This window comes from Hyla sarda, assembly GCF_029499605.1.
Source record: "Hyla sarda isolate aHylSar1 chromosome 1 unlocalized genomic scaffold, aHylSar1.hap1 SUPER_1_unloc_17, whole genome shotgun sequence".
Taxonomy (NCBI): domain Eukaryota; kingdom Metazoa; phylum Chordata; class Amphibia; order Anura; family Hylidae; genus Hyla; species Hyla sarda.
The window spans coordinates 282,934-305,256 of record NW_026607578.1 but is presented as its reverse complement, the minus strand read 5'-3'; the positions used below and the strand labels follow the sequence as shown (position 1 = coordinate 305,256).

Below are 22,323 nucleotides of genomic sequence, written 5' to 3'. Positions count from 1 at the left end.
GCGAACTTACAGTAAATTCAACTCATCACAAACTTCTCTGCTCAGCAGTTGATGACTTTTCCTGCATAAATTGGTTCAGCTTTCAGGTGCTCCCGTGGGCTGGAAAAGGTGGATACAGTCCTAGGAGACTCTTTCCTAGGACTGTATCCACCTTTTCCAGCCCACCGGAGCACCTGAGAGCTGAACTAATTTACGCAGGAAAAGTCATCAACTGCCAAGCCGAGAAGTTCGTGACGAATCGAATTTACTGTAAGTTCACTCATCTCTAATAATACTACCACAAACTGCGCCCTCTGATTATAATACTACCACAAACTGCGCCCTCTGAATATAACGTTGCCATACAGTGCACCCTCTGAATATAATACCACAACCGCAGTAACACCCCTCAACATCCGTTAGCTGATGCTATTACCACGGGAGGGGGGTATTGGTGGTGTTGCTAGTGGATGATGGGGGTGCTACTACTGGGGGGGGTGTTGCTGGAGGATGATGAGGGTGCTACTGGCCATCCCCCCTGGCAGTATCACCCCCATCATCCATCCGCAGGATCATCCTCCTGGCAGGAGCACCTCCATCATCCACCATCAGGATCTGCTGATGGAGGTGCTGCTGGGGGGGGGGGTGTTGCTGGTGGATGATGAGGGTGCTACTGCCAGGGGGGGAGCATTAGGTAGGCAGCAGTGCCCCCACATTAGGTCGGTCGCAGTTTCCCCACATTAGGCAGCATAGATTCCCCACATTTGGTACCAGTTCCCCCACATTAGGGATGTACCAGTTACCCCACATTAGGGATGTACCAGTTACCCCACATTAGGTAGCAATTTCCCCACATTAGGTAGCACAGATTCCCCACATTAGGTAGCAATTTCCCCACATTAGGTAGCATAGACTCCCCACATAAGGTAGCATAGACTCCCCACAGGTAGCATAGACTCCGCACATCTGGTAGTAGTTTCCCCACATTAGGCCGCAGGTTCCCTTGCAGGTTCCCCACAATGGGTCAAAGTCTCCCCACAATAGATCGCTGGTTATATACCCCCCCCCCCCCCCACACACACACACACACAGTCAGAGAGACAGACACACGCACACAGAGTCACATACACACACACACACACAGTCACACACACAGTCTCACACACACACAGTCACACAAGCATAGATAGAGACAGACACACACACACACAGTCACACACATAGTCTCACACACACACAGTCTCACACACACACAAGCATAGAGAGAGACAGACAGAGAGACAGACATACACACTCACCCATCCAGCGCAGCGCTCCTTCTCACCGGGCGCCGTGCGAGTGATGTAACTCACGTCCTCCTGCGCGGCCATGCGGTGTGACGTCAGGCCGGCGCAGACGTGGGAGCGGAGGATGGGCACAGTGCTGGTGAAGGTGAGGGGGGGGGGGGTGATAACGGACGGGCGCAGAGTGAAGGTGAAAGAGGGGGGGGGGTGATGACGGACGGGCGCACCGCACACACAGCGCAGGGGGGGGGGGTGCTGACGGATGGGAGGCCGGTCGGGCACAGATGGGGGGGGGGGGGGGGGGTGCGGAGCGTCTTGGTGTCACCCCATTAGGTTGGTGTCACCCGGTGCGGGCCGCACCCCCCGCACCCGGGTCGCAACGCCACTGCCCCTCCCCCTCCCCTGCTCTGTCTAGACAGGACCTAATCCACCACGGGGCGGTTGCTTGTTTGCACGGGGAAAACACAGAGCAGGGGGGGGTGAGGGGGAGGACGGAAATCTCACCTCACACCGGCAGGGACTACAGCTCTGATGTCCACTCATGGCGGCTCAGGTGAGGAGGCCGAGAATACAGGCGACAGGAAGGGTGGTTGTATATGTATGGTGTGAGTGTATGTGTGATGTGTGTATATAATGTATGATGGGGGGGCAGGTGTATGTATGATGTGTGCATATGTATGGTGTATATCAGTGTTTCCCAACCAGGGTGCCTCCAGCTGTTGCAAAACTACAACTCCCAGCATGCCCTGGGCATGCTGGGAGTTGTAGTTTTGCAACAGCTGGAGGCACCCTGGTTGGGAAACACTGGTGGATATGTATGGTGTGAGTGTATGTGTGTATGATGTCTATGTGTGATGTGTATGTAATGTATGATGTGTGTATAATGTCTATGTGTGATGTGTATGTAATGTATGATGTGTGTATGATGTCTATGTGTGATGTGTATGTGATGTATGATGTGTGTATAATGTCTATGTGTGATGTGTATGTGATGTATGATGTGTGTATGATGTCTAAGTGTGATGTGTATGTGATGTATGATGTGTGTATGATGTCTATGTGTGATGTGTATGTAATGTATGATGTGTGTATAATGTCTATGTGTGATGTGTATGTGATGTATGATGTGTGTATGATGTCTAAGTGTGATGTGTATGTGATGTATGATGTGTGTATGATGTCTATGTGTGATGTGTATGTAATGTATGATGTGTGTATAATGTCTATGTGTGATGTGTATGTAATGTATGATGTGTGTATAATGTCTATGTGTGATGTGTATGTGATGTATGATGTGTGTATAATGTCTATGTGTGATGTGTATGTAATGTATGATGTGTGTATAATGTCTATGTGTGATGTGTATGTGATGTATGATGTGTGTATGATGTCTAAGTGTGATGTGTATGTGATGTATGATGTGTGTATGATGTCTATGTGTGATGTGTATGTAATGTATGATGTGTGTATAATGTCTATGTGTGATGTGTATGTAATGTATGATGTGTGTATAATGTCTATGTGTGATGTGTATGTGATGTATGATGTGTGTATAATGTCTATGTGTGATGTGTATGTAATGTATGATGTGTCTATAATGTCTAAGTGTGATGTGTATGTGATGTATGATGTGTGTATGATGTCTATGTGTGATGTGTATGTAATGTATGATGTGTGTATAATGTCTATGTGTGATGTGTATGTGATGTATGATGTGTGTATAATGTCTATGTGTGATGTGTATGTAATGTATGATGTGTCTATAATGTCTAAGTGTGATGTGTATGTGATGTATGATGTGTGTATGATGTCTATGTGTGATGTGTATGTAATGTATGATGTGTGTATAATGTCTATGTGTGATGTGTATGTAATGTATGATGTGTGTATAATGTCTATGTGTGATGTGTATGTAATGTATGATGTGTGTATAATGTCTATGTGTGATGTGTATGTGATGTATGATGTGTGTATAATGTCTATGTGTGATGTGTATGTAATGTATAATGTGTGTATGATGTCTATGTGTGATGTGTATGTAATGTATGATGTGTGTATGATGTCTAAGTGTGATGTGTATGTGATGTATGATGTGTGTATAATGTCTAAGTGTGATGTGTATGTAATGTATGATGTGTGTATGATGTCTATGTGTGATGTGTATGTAATGTATGATGTGTGTATGATGTCTATGTGTGATGTGTATGTGATGTATGATGTGTGTATAATGTCTATGTGTGATGTGTATGTAATGTATGATGTGTGTATGATGTCTATGTGTGATGTGTATGTAATGTATGATGTGTGTATGATGTCTGTCTATGTGTGATGTGTATGTAATGTGTGATGTGTATGTGATGTCTATGTGTGATGTGTATGTAATGTATGATGTGTGTATAATGTCTAAGTGTGATGTGTATGTAATGTATGATGTGGCGGGGGTGTGTGTGTGTGTGTATGTATATGGGGGCAGTGGCTGGTGCATGTATGATATGTGTATGCATGAATGTTTTGTATAGGAGCGGACTGTCACGTTGGGCATTAGGGCAGTTGTGCCATCTAATTTTATTTATTTTTAGTAGCACCCGCACTAAATTGCACCCCCAGAATCCCACCCCCTTCATACTCACACGCCAACCAAGAGCCCCACGGATGCACACAAACACGCCCGAACCAAAACTGCAACTCCCAGCATGTTACACCATAACCTAAACTGTAGAACTATAAAGTGTAAGACGCTGGGAGTTGTAGTTTTGGTTCGGGTCAGCTGCAGAGCTATAGGCTGCATCAGGGCATGCTGGGTGTTGTAGTTACTAACTGTAATTCCCAGTATTCCTTGACACATCCTATGGCTCTGCAGCTGACACAAACCAAAACTACAACTCCCAGCATGTTACACAATAACCTTAACTGTACTATACAGTGCAACATGCTGCAACACCCACACAACCATAGACTGTATCAGGGCATGCTGGGAGTTGTAGTTATCTAGTAACTAAATGCAACTTTCTGACACAAAATGCAGCACATAAACTGGAGAAGCAGAACCCCCCCCCCCCCCCAGTAACACATAAGTCCCTATTGAGACTGTAAAATAGTGATTAAAATATTTTAATAAGTGCGTATATATGTGAATAAGCCCCTTTCCTAATAAAAGTTTCCAATTTTCTTTAAATAAAAATAATGTACAAAAATAAACATAAGTGGTATCGCTGCATGTGGAAATGTCCAGACTATTAAAATATGATGTTAATTAAACCGTACGGTGAATGGTGTAAATGTAAATAATAGTCCAGAATTGCTCATTTTTGGTCACTTCATATGAGAAATTTTTTATGGTGATCAAAAAGTTATATCTAGACTTTTCTGGGCTCGGGTGTAAGAGGAAATACAGCTCTCCCTCCGCTAATACCCTGACATACTGCGATCACCTATTAACCCATTAGATCACCGCGGTCAGCAGTGTCTAAAGGATCTTCTATCCATCCCTGGTGGTCTAGTGGGGGGGGATCAGACTATTTTGGTTGAAATTATTTTATCTACCAGGACAAGTGGATTTTCTTGAGGGACAAGTAGATTGTGTTCCGCTTTAGTCCCTTGGACAAGTAGTTTTTTTTTTAATTTCCACACCCCTGAAAGAACCTTCTTTCAGCTGATTCATATAGACCCATCTCTCTATTAAATTCAGATGCCAAAACTATTGCCAAGGTTTTGGCAATGAGATTGGCAAAGGTTTGTAACAAAATTATTGCTACTGACCAAACCGGCTTTGTACCGAGCCGAAATAGTCATGATAATTTGATTAAGCTGTCTGCTAATATTCATATGCCGGAGTAGGGGCTCCGATCCATCCTGTCGATGGATGCCATGAAGGCCTTCGACAGGGTAGATTGTAGCTACCTCAGGCAGGCGATGGAGAGGTTTGGGTTGGGTGGCAGATTTTTGGAATGGGTCAGGGTCCTGTATGTTTTAGATCTTAATAAAAATATCAGATTTAAAAAAAAAAAAGAGAAGTTTTCCAGGTCCTTATACGGCAAGGACTGAAGGTCAAGCCATCCAAGTGTCACCTGTTAAAGCCACAAGTGCACTATCTAGGACATGTCGTAACTGCTGATGGTGTCCAACCTGCCTACGCCAATAGCCTACGCCAGGCGTAATAGCCTACGCCAGCCGTCATCTTCGAGGCGCGGAAAGGAACGATGACAACTATAGCTCTTTCAAGTTGGAGCTCTTGGCCCTGGTCTGGGCCATCACTGAAAAATTCAAGGATTATCTGGCGGCCACCCCCTTCACGGTCTATACGGACAACAATCCCTTGGCCCACTTGAACGCTGCTAAGTTGGGGGCTATTGAACAGTGCTGGGCCTCCCGGCTGGCCAATTATAACTTCAGTATTAAGTACTGCAGTGGAAAATCCAATGTCAATGCGGATGCTCTCTCCCGGATGGCCCCAGGTGAAGAACCCCCTGCAGGGGACGAATGGGAAGATGTGGAAATGCCACCCTTCTACCAACGGTTCATGAGCCAGAATGCTCTAACGGCCCAAGAGGGTGACAAACCCGGACCTCTGGAAGTCCCTGAAGACCAATACACGTGGAAGACTCTGCAGGATGAAAGCTGGGTCATAGGGGACCTCTTGAATTACTGCCTCCACAAGAAGGTGCCCACTCGACTCCACAAGCAGCAAGGGGACTTTGAACTGAGACAGTTGTGGCGACAGCGAAATCGCCTATTCCTCCATAAGGGGCTGCAATACAGAAACTCATTGGACCCGGTGTCTGGAGAACGGGTGCATCAAATTGTAATCCCCAGAAGAGATGCAGCTATGGTCCTGAATGCATATCACGACCAGTCGGGGCATTTTGGAATCCATTAGTCAGAGGCCACTATTCGCCGAAGATTTTATTGGATAGGAATGCGAGGAGACATCGAAATATGGTGTGCTGAATGCACCACGTGCAATGTCATCAGGAACCCCAAAAAAGATGCAAGAGCACCCTTGCACCCCATCCATACTGAGAGGCCTAATCAAATGGTTGCCCTTGACCATGTGAAGCTGACCCCCACTGGATCTGGCTATTGCTATCCCTTGACCATGGTGGAACATTACTCTAAGTGGGTGGTTGTTGTTCCCGTCAAGGATCTGACCGCCAAGACGGCAGCATAACTCTTCTACAGCCACTGGATCCAGCCCTTGGGGTGTCCCGAAGCAGTCCTCACTGATCGAGGGACGGCCTTCGAAGCTCAGTTGTTCCAGGAACTCTGCCAGCTGCATGATTGTAAGAAGCTCGGAACGATAGCTTACCATCCTCAAGGAAATGGGCTCTGTGAAATGATCAACCAGGTGTTTATCCATATGCTCCGAGCAGCTTCTGTCTCGAAACACGAAGAGTGGCCCCGACTACTGCCTGAGTTATTGGAAATCTACAACAACACTACTCATTGTTCTACAGGGTATACCCCCTTCTTTCTCATGATGGGAAGACATGGTCAATTGCCGAAGGACAGAACTTTTGGGCTACAGGCCCCTTTCAATAACTCCCCTCAAGTCTTGCAGGACTGGGTCTCTGAACATCGCAGGAGAATCAAAGAAGCCCGAGACATTGTGGAGAAAAAATGGGCGAAGCCCAGGGCCGACAGCAAAAAAAGTCGGCATGCCTCGGCTCAACCCCTGCAGCTGGGAGACAAAGTTTGGCTCAGGAAATTCCCAAGAACTCATGAGCTGTATTCTCTATGGGAAACAGAACCCTATACTATTACAGCAATTCCTTATCCCGACACAGATGTGTATGAGATACAGAAAAAAGGGTTTGAGCCACAGGTGGTCCACCAAAACCGAATAAAAGTGTGCTTGAAGGAAGACTTACCGGGACCCCCTCCTCCTGCACTTCTCCCTACTCCTCCTCCAGCCAGGCCAGCCAGGGAATATGTACCAGGAGAAGGAATTCATCCCAGTATGGACGTTCCTTTATTCTCTTCTCACCAACCTGTCATGTATTGGGGTATGCCATGTTCAGCTGCAAGCCAGCCGCCCCTTGTTGCTCCACCTAGCCAGCCTCCACTGGTTGCTCCGCCCAGCCAGCTACCAATAGCTGCTCCATCCAGTCAGCCACCATTGGTTGCTTCCCCCAGCACCAGTCCTGCTCCTGTGGCTACTCCAAGTCCTGCTACACCTTCTCTACCTGACTTCAGAGAATCTCCCAGTCCAACCAAAGATGTTGCTCCTGTGTCCAGCCTTCAAGCTGGTCCCTCGGGGACTGAAGTTTCTGCAGAATCTCTATGTGAAGAGACTCCTGCCAGCCTGGGGGTGATGTTGCGAGAGTCTCAAAGGACTACTCAGGGTGAACTACCCTTAAGGTATTAAGACTAACTTTTAAGCAGTACGTGCACACATAGTACCTCAAATAGCTCACTTAAATGTACTTATCTCAGTCTTCTTCAATACACAAAGTAAAATAAAAATATGTCTCACACTCAAGAAACACTTTAGGAATTGTAGCCTATTGAAATTCTATTCCTGCCACTGTTAGGTACACTAATCTCTCTTTTCTTTATTACGTGTATGAAATGCTCTACCTGGCCAGTAGATGCTCTTGAGTGCTAAAATTAAACACATATTTCTAAAGGTAACCTAGGTAAGGGTATACTGTTGTGTTCTAGAGGTAAGAAGCGTGTAGCCAATAGACCCTGGTGGCTAAACTTATTGGTAGATAGCCTCAGGCAAGCCAATATAACTTTTGTGTACTAACAGGTGACTCATCGTGGCAAAACAAAAGAAAATGTGGTGAGATTTCAAAAATGTCTAGACAGCTTGAGACTAAATGTATAGAGAGCTCTGTATAAAAATCCAGGGAGCTTGAGACTAAATGTTAGACAGCTTCATCAATGTCTAGTGAGCTTTATCAACGTCTAGTTAGCCTCATAAATGTATAGAAAGAGCTATAAAGATGTCTAAGGAGCTAGAGACTAAATGTTAGATAGCTTCATAATTGTTTAGTAAGAATACTAGGCAAATTAAAAGAAAATGTCAGGATGTATAGACTGTTTAATAATTCTGTCCTTGTCCTAGTCCCTCTGCCTTAGGGGACAGGAATCGGGGTCATCTTTTTTCAAGTAAGGGGGTTTGTGGTGTCCTGGCACGTATTTCATACTGTGCCTTGTTTGGGGGGCCCCAAAGTCACAGTCCCTAGGACTGTCAGGGTCCGCTTCCCTAGTTATACCCTAGTCACCCCTTAGTAAGTTAACTCCATAAGGACACATGACGTACTGGAACGTCATGTGTCCGCTCCCGATCTATAATAGCGGGTCGGGCCGTGGCTAATAGCGCACGGCATTGATCGCGGTGCCGCACGCTATTAACCCTTTAGACGCGGCGTTCAAAGTTGAACGCCGCGTCTAAAGTGAAAGTGAAAGTATGCCGGTTAGCTCAGTGGGCTGTTCAGGATAGCCGCGGCAAAATTGCGGCATCCCGAACAGCTTACAGGACAGCAGGAGGCTCCCTACCTGCCTCCTCGCTGTCCGATCGCCGAATGACTGCTCAGTGCCCGACATCCAGGAAGGAGCAGTCAAGCGGCAGAATCATCGATCACTGGTTTCCTATGAGAAACCAGTGATCAATGTAATAGATCAGTGTGTGCAGTGTTATAGGTCCCTATGGGAGCTATAACACTGCAAAAAAAAAAGTGGGAAAAAAAGTGAATAAAGATCATTTAACCCCTTCCCTATTAAAAGTTTGAATCACCCCCCTTTTCCCATAAAAAAAAAAAAAACACAGTGTAAATAAAAATAAACATATATGGTATCGCCGCGTGCGGAAATATCTGAATTATAAAATATATCGTTAATTAAACCGCATGGTCAATGGTGTACGTGCAAAAAAATTCCTAAATCCAAAATAGTGAATTTTTGGTCACTTTTTATATCATGAAAAAATGAATAAAAAGTGATCAATAAGTCCTATCAATGCAAAAATGGTACCGCTAAAAACTTCAGATCACGGCGCAAAAATTAAGCCCTCATACGGCCCCATATGCGCAAAAATAAAAAAGTTATAGGGATCAGAAAATGACAATTTTAAACGTATTAATTTTCTTGCATGTAGTTATGACTTTTTCCAGAAGTGCGACAAAATCAAACCTATATAAGTAGGGTATCATTTTAATCGTATGGACCTACAGAATTAAGATAATGTGTCATTTTTACCAAAAAATTTACTACGTAGAAACGGAAGCCACCAAAAGATACAAAACAGCGTTTTTTTATTTATTTTGTCTCACAATGATTTTTTTTTCCATTTCAGCGTAGATTTTTGGGCAGAATGACTGACGTAATTACAAAGTAGAATTAGTGGTGCAAAAAATATGGATTTTTTTAAAGGCAAGGAGGAAAAAACAAAAATGCAAAAATGGAAAAACCCTCGGTCCTTAAGGGGTTAATATTTATAACCATTATCATTGTATATATGTATATTGTATTATTCACTTGTTTGGCGTCGCAGGACCTTAGGTCATGTGACCCGTTACTTAGAACTCTATGGTATGTTGAAGGACCTTAGGTGGTTCTTGTGTCACATGTTCACCCACAATGCCTTGTAACGGTGAGTGACAGTTGCTATGGACCAATCCAAAATGGCCAGCCCCTGCCCATATAAGGGAGCTGCGGACATTATTCGCTCTCTTGGGTTGCTGTCACTGAACGAGGTAGGACCTCCGCAACTTTCAAGTACGTTTTCTAGGCCAAAGCCTTGCGGCCTCGGCCTATACCAAAGCGGTTATACTTCAATCATTCACCGCTACTCTCTGCAATATCACTGGACCTAAATGCACCCCTAAATCCAGCGGATCTATGCTACGGAATCTTCTAATAGGTAAATTGAGCTTATCTGATCCCAACCAACTGTCAGTTGCTGATCAACTAGAAATAGAATCTGTTATCTGGACTGTTATTGCTATTGCCTGCTTCAGAAAATCTTCAGTAAATGTTCCTGCAAGTTTTCCGTTAAACAGTGGTTGTGAACAATCCATTTACTATCGCTCTTGGGAAGGGTGGCGATAGGCCCTAGCAACATTACAGTATTTAACCCTCACCCTGGCATCACGAGTGACAAGGGTTAACAGCGCCCTTTATTATCCCTAACAGGAACACCCCAACTACCCTACATCCCCACCAAGGCACCACAATTGCTTTTTACAAATAAGTAACGCAGATCATAAATCAATAAAAGGAGAGTTCAGGAGAGAACATTCACATCCCCTTGTTGAATTAATGAGAGGGCCCCATGTCCCTAAACCCATGACAAAAATGTATAAAATGTTGATGCTATCAAGGTTAGATGGGAAAGGGACTTGGGGGGGTTTATATTCAGATTCATGGGGCAGAGCCATTGTAAACATGAAATGTACATGATATAATAAGGCCCATGTAATGGTACAGTCTAAGATTTCGTATAGGATGTATTATACTCCATGGGGATTGAAGCGTATGGGCCTCAGACAGGATGCAAGCTGTCCAAAATGTCAGATGGAGGATGCTAACTTTTTGTATCTTATATGGAATTATTCCTATATTCATACATTTTGGAATCATCGATGTTATTGAAAAAAGGTATAACATTAAGATCGAACGAGACCCTTAGATGCTTATCCTTGGAGATGTCGGGGAATCTATATATAAGAAAAGTTTAATTAGACTATTTCCTTATGCAGAGGTGCTGTCCGGGCATGCTGGGAGTTGTGGTTTTGCAGCGGTTGGGGGTTCACAGCTTAGAGACCACTGCTATAGAGGGTGCAAATGTATCTGAGCCCTGGAACTCAAATAATGTGAAATATGAGATGATCAAAATGGAGCCCCTGCGCTAATTACTTGGGTTCTGGGGTCTGTAAGGTCCATAGTAGAAACATCAGGTTCTGTCCATAGCAGATACTAAATCATGGCAGCTCTAAGAAACAAGCAGTCATCGTGACATCAGACATGTGATGTCATAGACAGCTGGAGTCCTGACATTCCACTGACAGCCGCCCGAGCCTTCATTCTGTAGATTGGTTCAGTGCGATTAGCAACTTCTATTTCTTCTTCTTGACTGAGATGGAGCTAAAAGGTTTGGGGTTCGTCCCCCTTCTGTTGGCGTTTTGGTGTGCGGCCTGGCTTGCCACCAGCTACATCGTGACGGTCGTCCTCGGCCATGCCGCCTCGCCACTGATGCACATCAGGTAAGATAAACAAGCACAAGATTCTTATTTCATGGGTTGGGAGTGAGGAAATATCCACAATAACATTGGTTTCTTTTCCTTCACAGTGACGTGGGAAATTTCTTTCCCGAAAACATATTATTGAGAATTGGATTCATAGGGACATCCATTGGCACTTTGGTACTAACCTTTCTTATTTATAAGTATATGGTTATGCATACTGAAGAGTTCAGGGGTCATCAGGTCCTGATCCAGAGGATCCTGCTGGCCATTGTGTGGGCCTCCTGTTTTGGTACAGCTGTCATGCATGTATTGTCCCCCGAAGAATATCCCAGGATACACTTTGTCAGCACGATAATTTCCATTACATGTGAAGCCTTATACTACCTTGGGCAGTCCATCCAGATGTATAAAATACCAGGAGCAAAAAAAGTCATCCACCATAGTAGATGCACCTGCTGTGGCCTGACTTTTACCTGCGCAATTTTCTACTTTGGATATAAAACATTACAGGAATTATTCTATGATGATGAAGACTGGGACGAGATCCGTGAAATCACCACCATAATCATCGAGTGGGTGATGCTTCTACTGATCCTGATAAACACCGTGACCTATTATTCCACCATGCAGAGGTTAATGTTAACCGTCTCCAGGAACAGCTGCAAACTCTCTCTTAGAGTAAGAATTGATGACTTCGGGGTGTAGACCACCACGGGGGCCATCAAGTGGACTTCTGGGAGAGATACTGCACAGGACACGGGAAAACCATAAAAAAAATAATATGAGCTGGTAATATTACCTATACAAAAAAATAATATGAGCTGGTAATATTACCTATACAAAAAAATAATATGAGCTGGTAATATTACCTATACAAAAAAATAATATGAGCTGGTGATATTACCTATACAAAAAAATAAAAAAATTAAAAAAAAATATTAGTGTGTGACGTGTAATACCTACCGTATTTACTCGAGTATAAGCCGAGTTTTTCAGCACCATTTTTCGTGCTGAAAACGCCCCCCTCGGCTTATACTCGAGTGATCTCTCCGCCTGTCAATCCCTTTTCAGTGGTCTTCAACCTGCGGACCTCCAGATGTTGTAAAACTACAACTCCCAGCATGCCCAGACAGCCATCGGCTGTCTGGGCATGCTGGGTGTTGTAGTTTTGAAACATCTGGAGGTCCGCAGGTTGAAGACCACTTCGGCCTTCGTCATCATCCAGGCCCCCCCCCCCCCTCTTTTGTTTTGTACTCACCCCCCCAGTTTGGGTGAGCTGGTCCGGGCCATCTATGCTGCAGGGACCATCCGGTGGGGAGGGATACTCGTTCCGGGCTGTCCATTTTCACCGGAGGGCCCTCTTCATGCGCAACGTCCCTGTGCGTCGTCATCAAGGCAACATCACTAGGACCAGCTCACCCTAACTTCCTGCCAAGGGGAGGTGAGTACAAAACAAAAAGGCCACAGTGGTCTTCAACCTGCGGACCTCCAGAGGTTTCAAAACTACAACTCCCAGCATGCCCGGACAGCCGATAGCTGTCTGGGCATGCTGGGAGTTGTGGTTCTACAACATCTGGAGGTCCGCAGGTTGAAGACCACTGATGAAGGGATTGACAGGCGGTGATGATGAAGGGGAGGGGGATGATGATTAAGGGGGGGATGATGATGATGGCCGCAGTGGTATTCAACCTGCGGACCTCCAGAGGTTTCAAAACTACAACTCCCAGCATGCCCAGACAGCCGATGGCTGTCCGGGCATGCTGGGGGTTGTAGTTTTGCAACATCTAGAGGTCCGCAGGTTGAAAACCACTGATGAAGGGATTGACAGGCGATGATGATGAAGGGGGGGGGGGGGATGATGACGGGGGTCTGGATGATTACATGGGGGGATGAGGTATTTCCCACCCTAGGCTTATAGTCGAGTCAATAACTTATTTTTATTTTTTTATTTTTTTTTATTAAAAACATCCCAGAGTTATTAATACTTAAAGTGACAGTGATCAGAATTGCAAAAAATGCTCCCGTTCTTAGGGTTATAATGGGCTCCGTCCCCAAGGAGTTAAGAGGGAAAAACATGATATATATTTAACCCCAACCTAAATGTACCTTATTTTTATTTTCTACCTAAGGTACATAAAGACCGAAAAAAATACATCAGAGGAACTTCATTTTGGAGGCAATTAACTCCTTCCCGACCTATGACATACCTGTACGTCATGGGTGGCAAGGTGTTCCCGACCCATGACATACAGGTACGTCATGAACATTTTTGCCGCTACTCGCGGCATCCCGCAGCGCCCGGAAAGATCATGGCTATCACTGATAGCCAGCCATCTTACCATGCGACCACGGGGGGTTTCATCCCCCACCCCCCCCAGCGATCGCTGCTATCAGCTGGTCAAATCTGACTAGCTGATAGCAGCGTTTCGCTATCAGAATACTTAGCAGCGCGGTGTGTGAGTCCCGATCACGGGGAGCGGGACACACACCGCTCTGCTAAGTGTCCCTGACCTGTCCCCCGGCGTCACTTACCCGTCCGAGCAGTGTCCCGAGCGGTCCCGGGGCGAGCGGCGTCCTCCATGCGGTCCCGGCGGCGCTGCGTCCCGGAGGTGAGTTTCAAAACTGGGAGTTTCAAAACTGCAACTCCCAGCATGCCCAGACAGCCTTTGGCTTTCTGGGCATGCTGGGAGTTGTAGTTTTGCAACATCTGGAGGTCCTCAGTTTGGAGACCACTGTATAATGGTCTCCAATCTGTGCTCTTCCAGATGTTGCAAAACTACAAATCTCAGCATGCTCAGTCTGTCCAGGCATGCTGGGAGTTGTAGTTCTCTAACATCTGGAAGAGCACAGATTGGAGACCATTATACAGTGGTCTCCAAACTGTGGACCTCCAGATGTTGCAAAACTACAACTCCCAGCATGCCCAGACTGCCCAAGCATACTGGAAGTTGTAGTTCGGCAACATCTGATCCTTCAGATATTGCCGAACTACAACTTCCAGCATGCCTGGGCAGTCTGGGCATGCTGGGAGTTGTAGTTTTGCAACAACTGGAGGCACACTAGTTGGGAAACATTGTCCGTTTCCTACCTCAGTGCCTCCAGCTGTTGCAATTGTTGCAAAACTATAACTCCCAGCATGCACTGACAGACCATGCATGCTGGGAGTTGTAGTTTTGCAACAGCTGGAGGCACACTGGTTTGGAAACACTAAGTTTGGTTGCAAAACACTTGAAAGTTTATTACTTAACTTAGTGTTTCCAAACCAGTGTTCCTCCAGCTGTTGCAAAACTACAACTCCCAGCATGCACGGACAGCCAAAGGGCATGCTCAGAGTTTGCAACAGCTGGATGTTTGCCTCCTCCCCCCAATGTGAATGTACAGGGTACACTCACATGGGCGGAGGTTTACAGTGAGTGCTGCAAGTTTGAGATGGCGCAAATTTTGCGCTGCAGCTCAAACTTCCAGCGGCAAACTTGCTGTGAACCTCTGCCCATGTGACTGTACCCTAAAAACACTACACTACACTAACACTAACCTAAAATAAAAAGTAAAAAACACTACATATACACATACCCCTACACAGCCCCCCCTCCCCAAAAAAATGAAAAACGTCTGGTACGCTACTGTTTCCAAAACGGAGCCTCCAGCTGTTGCAAAATAATAACTCCCAGTATTGCCAGACAGCCATTGACTGTCCAGGCATGCTGGGAGTTTTGCAACAGCTGGAGGCACCCTGTTTGGGAATCATTGGCATAGAATACCCCTATGTCCACCCCTATGCAAATCCCTAATTCAGGCCTCAAATGCGCATGGCGCTCTCTAACTTTGGAGCCCTGTCGTATTTCAGGGCAACAGTTTTGGGACACATATGGGGTATCGCCGTACTCAAGAGAAATTGCCTTACAAATTTTGGGGGGCTTTTTCTTCTTTAACCCCTTATGAAAAGGTGAAATTGGGGTCTACACCAGCATGTTAGAGTAAAAAAATAAATTATTTACACTGACATGCTGGTGTTGCCCTATACTTTTCATTTTCACAAGAGGTAAAAGGGAAAAAAGACCCTCTAAATTTGTAATGCAATTTCTCCTGAGTACGGAGATACCCCATATGTGGGCGCAAAGTGCTCTGGGGGCGCACAGCAAGGCCCAGAAGGGAGAGTGCGCCATGTACATTTGAGGCGATTTGCACAGGGGTGGCTGATTGTTACAGCAGTTCTGACAAACGCAAAACAATAAATATCCATATATGACCCCATTTTGGAAACTACACCCTTCACGGAATGTAATAAGGGGTACAGTGAGCATTTACACCCCACTGGTGTATGCTAGATTTTTGGAACAGTGGTCTGTGAAAATGAAAAATAAAATTTTTGATTTGCACAGTCCACTGTTTCAAATATCTGTCAAACGCCAATGGGGTGTAAATGCTCACTGCGCCCCTTATTAAATTCTATGAGGGGTATTGTTTCCAAAATGGGGTCACATGTGGGGGGGTCCCCTGTTCTGGCACCATAGGGGCTTCCTAAATGGGACATGCCCCCCAAAAACCCTTTCAGAAAAACTCACTCTCCAAAATCCCATTGTCGCTCCTTCCCTTTTGAGCCCTCTACTGCGCCCGCCGAACACTTTACATATGCATATGAGGTATTTCCTTACTCGAGAGAAATTGGGTTACAAATTTTAGGGTGATTTCTCTCCTTTTACCCCTTGTAAAAATTCAAAAATTGGGTCTACAAGAAAATGTGTAAAAAATGAAGATTTAGAATTTTCTCCTTCACTTTGCTGCTATTCCTGTGAAACACCTAAAGGGTTAAAACACTTACTGAATGTCATTTTGAATACTTTGGGGGGTGCAGTTTTTATAATGGGGTCATTTATGGGGTATTTCTAATATGAAGACCCTTAAAATCCACTTCCAACCTGAACTGGGCCCTGAAAAATTACGATTTTGAAAATCTTGAGAAAAATTGGAAAATTGCTGCGGAACTTTGAAACCCTCTGGTGTCTTCCAAAAGTAAAAACTTGTCAATTTTTTTATGCAGACACAAAGTAGACATATTGTATATGTGAATCAATATGTAATTTATTTGGAATATCCATTTTCCTTTCAAGCAGAGACTTTCAAAGTTAGAAAAATGCTAAATTTCCAAAATTTTCATGAAATTTTTAGATTTTTTACCAAGAAAGGATGAAAATATCAGTGAAATTTTACCAATAACATAAAGTAGAATATGTCACGAAAAAACAATCTCGGAATCAGAATGATAAGTAAAAGCATTCCAGAGTTATTAATGTTTAAAGTGACAGTGGTCAGATTTTCAAAAAATGCCCAGGTCCTGAAGGTGAAAATGGGCTAGATCATGAAGGGCTTAAAGGAGTAGTCCAGTGCTGAAAAACATCCCCTATCCCAAGGGTAGGGGATAAGTTTCAGATTGCGGGGGAGGGGTCTGACCGCTGGGGGCCCCCGCGATCTCCTGTACGGGGCCCTGGCTCGCTGGCCAGATAGCGCGTGTTGACCACCAGACGAAGCGGCAGCCGACACGCCCCTTCAAAAAAAGCGCTATGGCAGAGCCAGAGATTGCCAAAGGCAGAGCTGCATCAGTCCCCCCAAAACATTTGAGTTCCTGGATTTAAATATCTATATTCAGGATGGCTGTTCGCATACTGACACCTATTTTAAGGAACTACCTCGACTTTAACAGTTGCCATCGGAAACAATGGAAGAAGAACATTCCATTCGGTCAAATGAAAAGAATCCGGAGGAATTGTTCTTCCACACACAAATGCCAGCAACAACTAGATAACCTGGAGGATCGTTTTATACAAAAAGTGTATCCCAAACCCCTTATACAAGGAGCACGCCAGAGAGTGGACGAATTAGAACAAAGTGCTTGCTTGGAAAATAATAAACAGGGTAATGCAGAGGGAGGTTATAATGATGAATTTGATTCTGGTTTTCTAACTACCGTATATACTCGAGTATAAGCCGACCAGAATATAAGCAGAGGCCCCTAATTTTACCCCCCCAAAAATAAAAATAAAAAAATAAAAATAAAAATAAGTTATTGACTCGACTATAAGCCTAGGGTGGGAAATACCTCATCCCCCCATGTAATCATCCAGACCCCCGTCATTATCCCCCCCCCCCCCCTTCATCATTACCACCTGTCGATCCTTTCATCAGTGGTTTTCAACCTGCGGACCTCTAGATGTTGCAAAACTACAACCCCCAGCATGCCCATATGCCCCACCATGCCATCGGCTGTCTGGGCATGCTGGGAGTTGTAGTTTTGAAACCTCTGGAGGTCCGCAGGTTGAAGACCACTGCGGCCTTCATCATCATCCCCCCCTTAATCATCATCCCCCTCCCTTTCATCATCACCGCCTGTCAATCCCTTCATCAGTGGTCTTCAACCTGCGGACCTCCAGATGTTGCAGAACCACAACTCCCAGCATGCCCAGACAGCTATCGGCTGTCCGGGCATGCTGGGAGTTGTAGTTTTGAAACCTCTGGAGGTCCGCAGGTTGAAGACCACTGTGGCCTTTTTGTTTTGTACTCACCTCCCCTTGGCAGGAAGTTAGGGTGAGCTGGTCCTAGTGATGTTGCCTTGATGACGACGCACAGGGACGTTGCGCATGAAGAGGGCCCTCCGGTGAAAATGGACAGCCCGGAACGAGTATCCCTCCCCACCGGATGGTCCCTGCAGCATAGATGGCCCGGACCAGCTCACCCAAACTGGGGGGGTGAGTACAAAACAAAAGAGGGGGGGGGGCCTGGATGATGACGAAGGCCGAAGTGGTCTTCAACCTGCGGACCTCCAGAGGTTTCAAAACTACAACACCCAGCATGCCCGGGCATGCTGGGAGTTGTAGTTTTACAACATCTGGCGGTCTGCAGGTTGAAGACCACTGAAAAGGGATTGACAGGCGGAGAGATCACTTGAGTATAAGCCGAGGGGGGCGTTTTCAGCACGAAAAATTGTGCTGAAAAACTCGGCTTATACTCGAGTATATACGGTAGGTATTACACGTCACACACCAATATTTTTCTTTTATGTTTTTTTATTTTTCTGTATAGGTAATATTACCAGCTCATATTATTTTTTTGTATAGGTAATATCACCAGCTCATATTATTTTTTTTATGGTTTTCCCGTGTCCTGTGCAGTATCTCTCCCAGAAGTCCACTTGATGGCCCACGTGGTGGTCTACACCCCGAAGTCATCAATTCTTACTCTAAGAGAGAGTTTGCAGCTGTTCCTGGAGACGGTTAACATTAACCTCTGCATGGTGGAATAATAGGTCACGGTGTTTATCAGGATCAGTAGAAGCATCACCCACTCGATGATTATGGTGGTGATTTCACGGATCTCGTCCCAGTCTTCATCATCATAGAATAATTCCTGTAATGTTTTATATCCAAAGTAGAAAATTGCGCAGGTAAAAGTCAGGCCACAGCAGGTGCATCTACTATGGTGGATGACTTTGTTTGCTCCTGGTAATTTATACATCTGGATGGACTGCCCAAGGTAGTATAAGGCTTCACATGTAATGGAAATTATCGTGCTGACAAAGTGTATCCTGGGATATTCTTCGGGGGACAATACATGCATGACAGCTGTACCAAAACAGGAGGCCCACACAATGGCGAGCAGGATCCTCTGGATCAGGACCTGATGACCCCTGAACTCTTCAGTATGCATAACCATATACTTATAAATAAGAAAGGTTAGTACCAAAGTGCCAATGGATGTCCCTATGAAACCAATTCTCAATAATATGTTTTCGGGAAAGAAATTTCCCACGTCACTGTGAAGGAAAAGAAACCAATGTTATTGTGGATATTTCCTCACTCCCAACCCATGAAATAAGAATCTTGTGCTTGTTTATCTTACCTGATGTGCATCAGTGGCGAGGCGGCATGGCCGAGGACGACCGTCACGATGTAGCTGGTGGCAAGCCAGGCCGCACACCAAAACGCCAACAGAAGGGGGACGAACCCCAAACCTTTTAGCTCCATCTCAGTCAAGAAGAAGAAATAGAAGTTGCTAATCGCACTGTAACAATCTACAGAATGAAGGCTCGGGCGGCTGTCAGTGGAATGTCAGGACTCCAGCTGTCTATGACATCACATGTCTGATGTCACGATGACTGCTTGTTTCTTAGAGCTGCCATGATTTAGTATCTGCTATGGACAGAACCTGATGTTTCTACTATGGACCTTACAGACCCCAGAACCCAAGTAATTAGTGCAGGGGCTCCATTTTGATCATCTCATATTTCACATTATTTGAGTTCCAGGGCTCGGATACATTTGCACCCTCTATAGCAGTGGTCTCTAAGCTGTGAACCCCCAACCGCTGCAAAACCACAACTCCCAGCATGCCCGGACAGCAACTTTGCATAAGGAAATAGTCTAATTAAACTTTTCTTATATATAGACTCCCCGACATCTCCAAGGATAAGCATCTAAGGGTCTCGTTCGATCTTAATGTTATACCTTTTTTCAATAACATCGATGATTCCAAAATGTATGAATATAGGAATAATTCCATATAAGATACAAAAAGTTGGCATCCTCCATTTCTGGAAAAGTTTCTGAGTTGCCCAAAGCAACCAATCAGATTGCTTCCTTCATTTTTCAGAGGTCTTTTCAAAAATGAAAGAAGCAATCTGATTGGTTGCTATGGGCAACTGCATAACTCTTCCTCTACACTGGTTTTGATGAATCTCCCCCATAGAGAGAGATTTATCAAAACCTGACCAGTGGAAAAGCTGCTGAGATGCCCATAGCAACCAATCAGATTGCTTCTTGTATTCTTGAAAAAGCCTATGAAAAATTAAAGAAGCGATCTGATTGGTTGCTATGGGCAACTCAGAAACTTTTCCTCTGGACAGGTTTTGGGTTTTGATAAATCTTCCTCTCTGGGGGAGATTCAGCAAAACCAGTGCAGAGGAAGAGTTGTGCTGTTGCCCATAGCAACCAATCAGATTGCTTCTTTCATTTTTGAAAAGGCCTCTGAAAAATGAAGGAAGCAATCTGATTGGTTGCTATGGGCAACTCAGAAACTTTTCCAGGAAAGTAAAGTTTAACCACAACCAGGGGCGGATCCAGAGTCTAGTCTCGGGAGGGGCACTATTAGAGAATTTTGTATTGGCGCACAGAAAATAAGGTGTTTCTTAACCCCTTAAGGACGCAACCCTTTTTCACCTTAAAGACTGGGCCCTTTTTCGCAATTCTGACCACCGTCACTTTACGAATTAATAACGCGAAAACACTTTTACCGAATATTCTGATTCTGAGATTGTTTTTTCGTGACATATTCTATTTTATTTTGGTGGTACATTTTCGGCGTTACTTGCATCCTTTTTTTGGTGAAAAATCCCCAAATTTAATGAAAATTTTGAAAATTTTGCATTTTTCTAACTTTGAAGCTCTCTACTTGTAAGGAAAATTGATATTCACAATAAATTTTATTTTTCTTCACAAGTACAATATGTTCACTTTATGTTGGCATCATAAAATGGACATATTTTTGCTTTTTTTTTTAAATTGCTAAATCTGAAGGGACAGATGTTACAGAACTACAACTATTTAAAAAGAAAACAAAAAAAAAACGTATAGGGTTCCCCGTATTTTCATTCTCAGCACAATACCATCCAAACAGCAACAGCCTGACGTTACCAGGGTGGGCGGGGACCATTGTTACTGGCCCTCCCCAGCCTAAATAACGCCAGCCTGTTACCGCCTAGGCCCAGGAGCACCATTTTTGACACTCCGGGCCTGTTGGTACCGGCTCTTCCCGGCACCCCTGTGGCGGTAAGTACCGGGGTAATAATTGGGGGTTAGCGCTAGCTGTTTTTGGGGCTAGCGCTAAGCCCTGGCTTAGTAATGGATTCAGTCAATAAGACCAGCTTCCACTACTAACCCTGAAAATTCATTTAAAAAAAACACATTGGAAAAATTATTTTATTTAACCCCTTAAGGACGCAGGACGTAAATGTACGTCCTGGTGAGGTGGTACTTAACGCACCAGGACGTACATTTACGTCCTGTGCATAACCGCGGGCATCGGAGCGATGCCCGTGTCATGCGCGGCTGATCCCGGCTGCTGATCGCAGCCAGGGACCCGCCGGCAACGGCCGACGCCCGCGATCTCGCGGGCGTCCGCCATTAACCCCTCAGGTGCCGGTATCAATACAGATCCCGGCATCTGCGGCAGTGCGCGATTTAAATGAACGATCGGATCGCCCGCAGCGCTGCTGCGGGGATCCGATCGTTCATAACGCCGCACGGAGGTCCCCTCTCCTTCCTCTGTCCGGCTCCCGGCGTCTCCTGCTCTGGTCTGTGATCGAGCAGACCAGAGCAGGAGATGACCGATAATACTGATCTGTTCTATGTCCTATACATAGAACAGATCAGTATTAGCAATCATGGTATTGCTATGAATAGTCCCCTATGGGGACTATTCAAGTGTAAAAAAAATGTAAAAAAATGTTAAAGTAAAAGTAAAAAAAAAGTGAAAAATCCCCTCCCCTAATAAAAAAGTAAAACGTCAGTTTTTTCCTATTTTACCCCCAAAATGCGTACAAAAACATTTTTTATAGACATATTTGGTATCGCCGCGTGCGTAAATGTCCGAACTATTAAAATAAAATGTCAATGATCCCGTACGGTGAACGGCGTGAACGAAAAAAAAAAAAGTCCAAAATTCCTACTTTTTTAATACATTGTATTAAAAAAAATTATAAAAAATGTATTAAAAGTTTTTTATATGCAAATGTGGTATAAAAAAAAGTACAGATCATGGCGCAAAAAATGAGCCCCCATACCGCCGCTTATACGGAAAAATAAAAAAGTTAGAGGTCATCA

General features: G+C 44.8%; 1 protein-coding gene across 1 annotated transcript; it reads left to right on the top strand.

The window, feature by feature from the left end:
- The first annotated feature begins 11,313 nt into the window (after positions 1-11,313).
- Positions 11,314-12,366, top strand: LOC130298032 (DNA damage-regulated autophagy modulator protein 1-like). The gene is made up of 2 exons (XM_056550915.1): positions 11,314-11,470; positions 11,557-12,366. The coding sequence occupies exons 1-2, from the start codon at positions 11,346-11,348 to the stop codon at positions 12,155-12,157; spliced, it is 726 nt and encodes a 241-aa protein (XP_056406890.1). The 5' UTR covers positions 11,314-11,345; the 3' UTR covers positions 12,158-12,366.
- Positions 12,367-22,323: the final 9,957 nt, after the last annotated feature.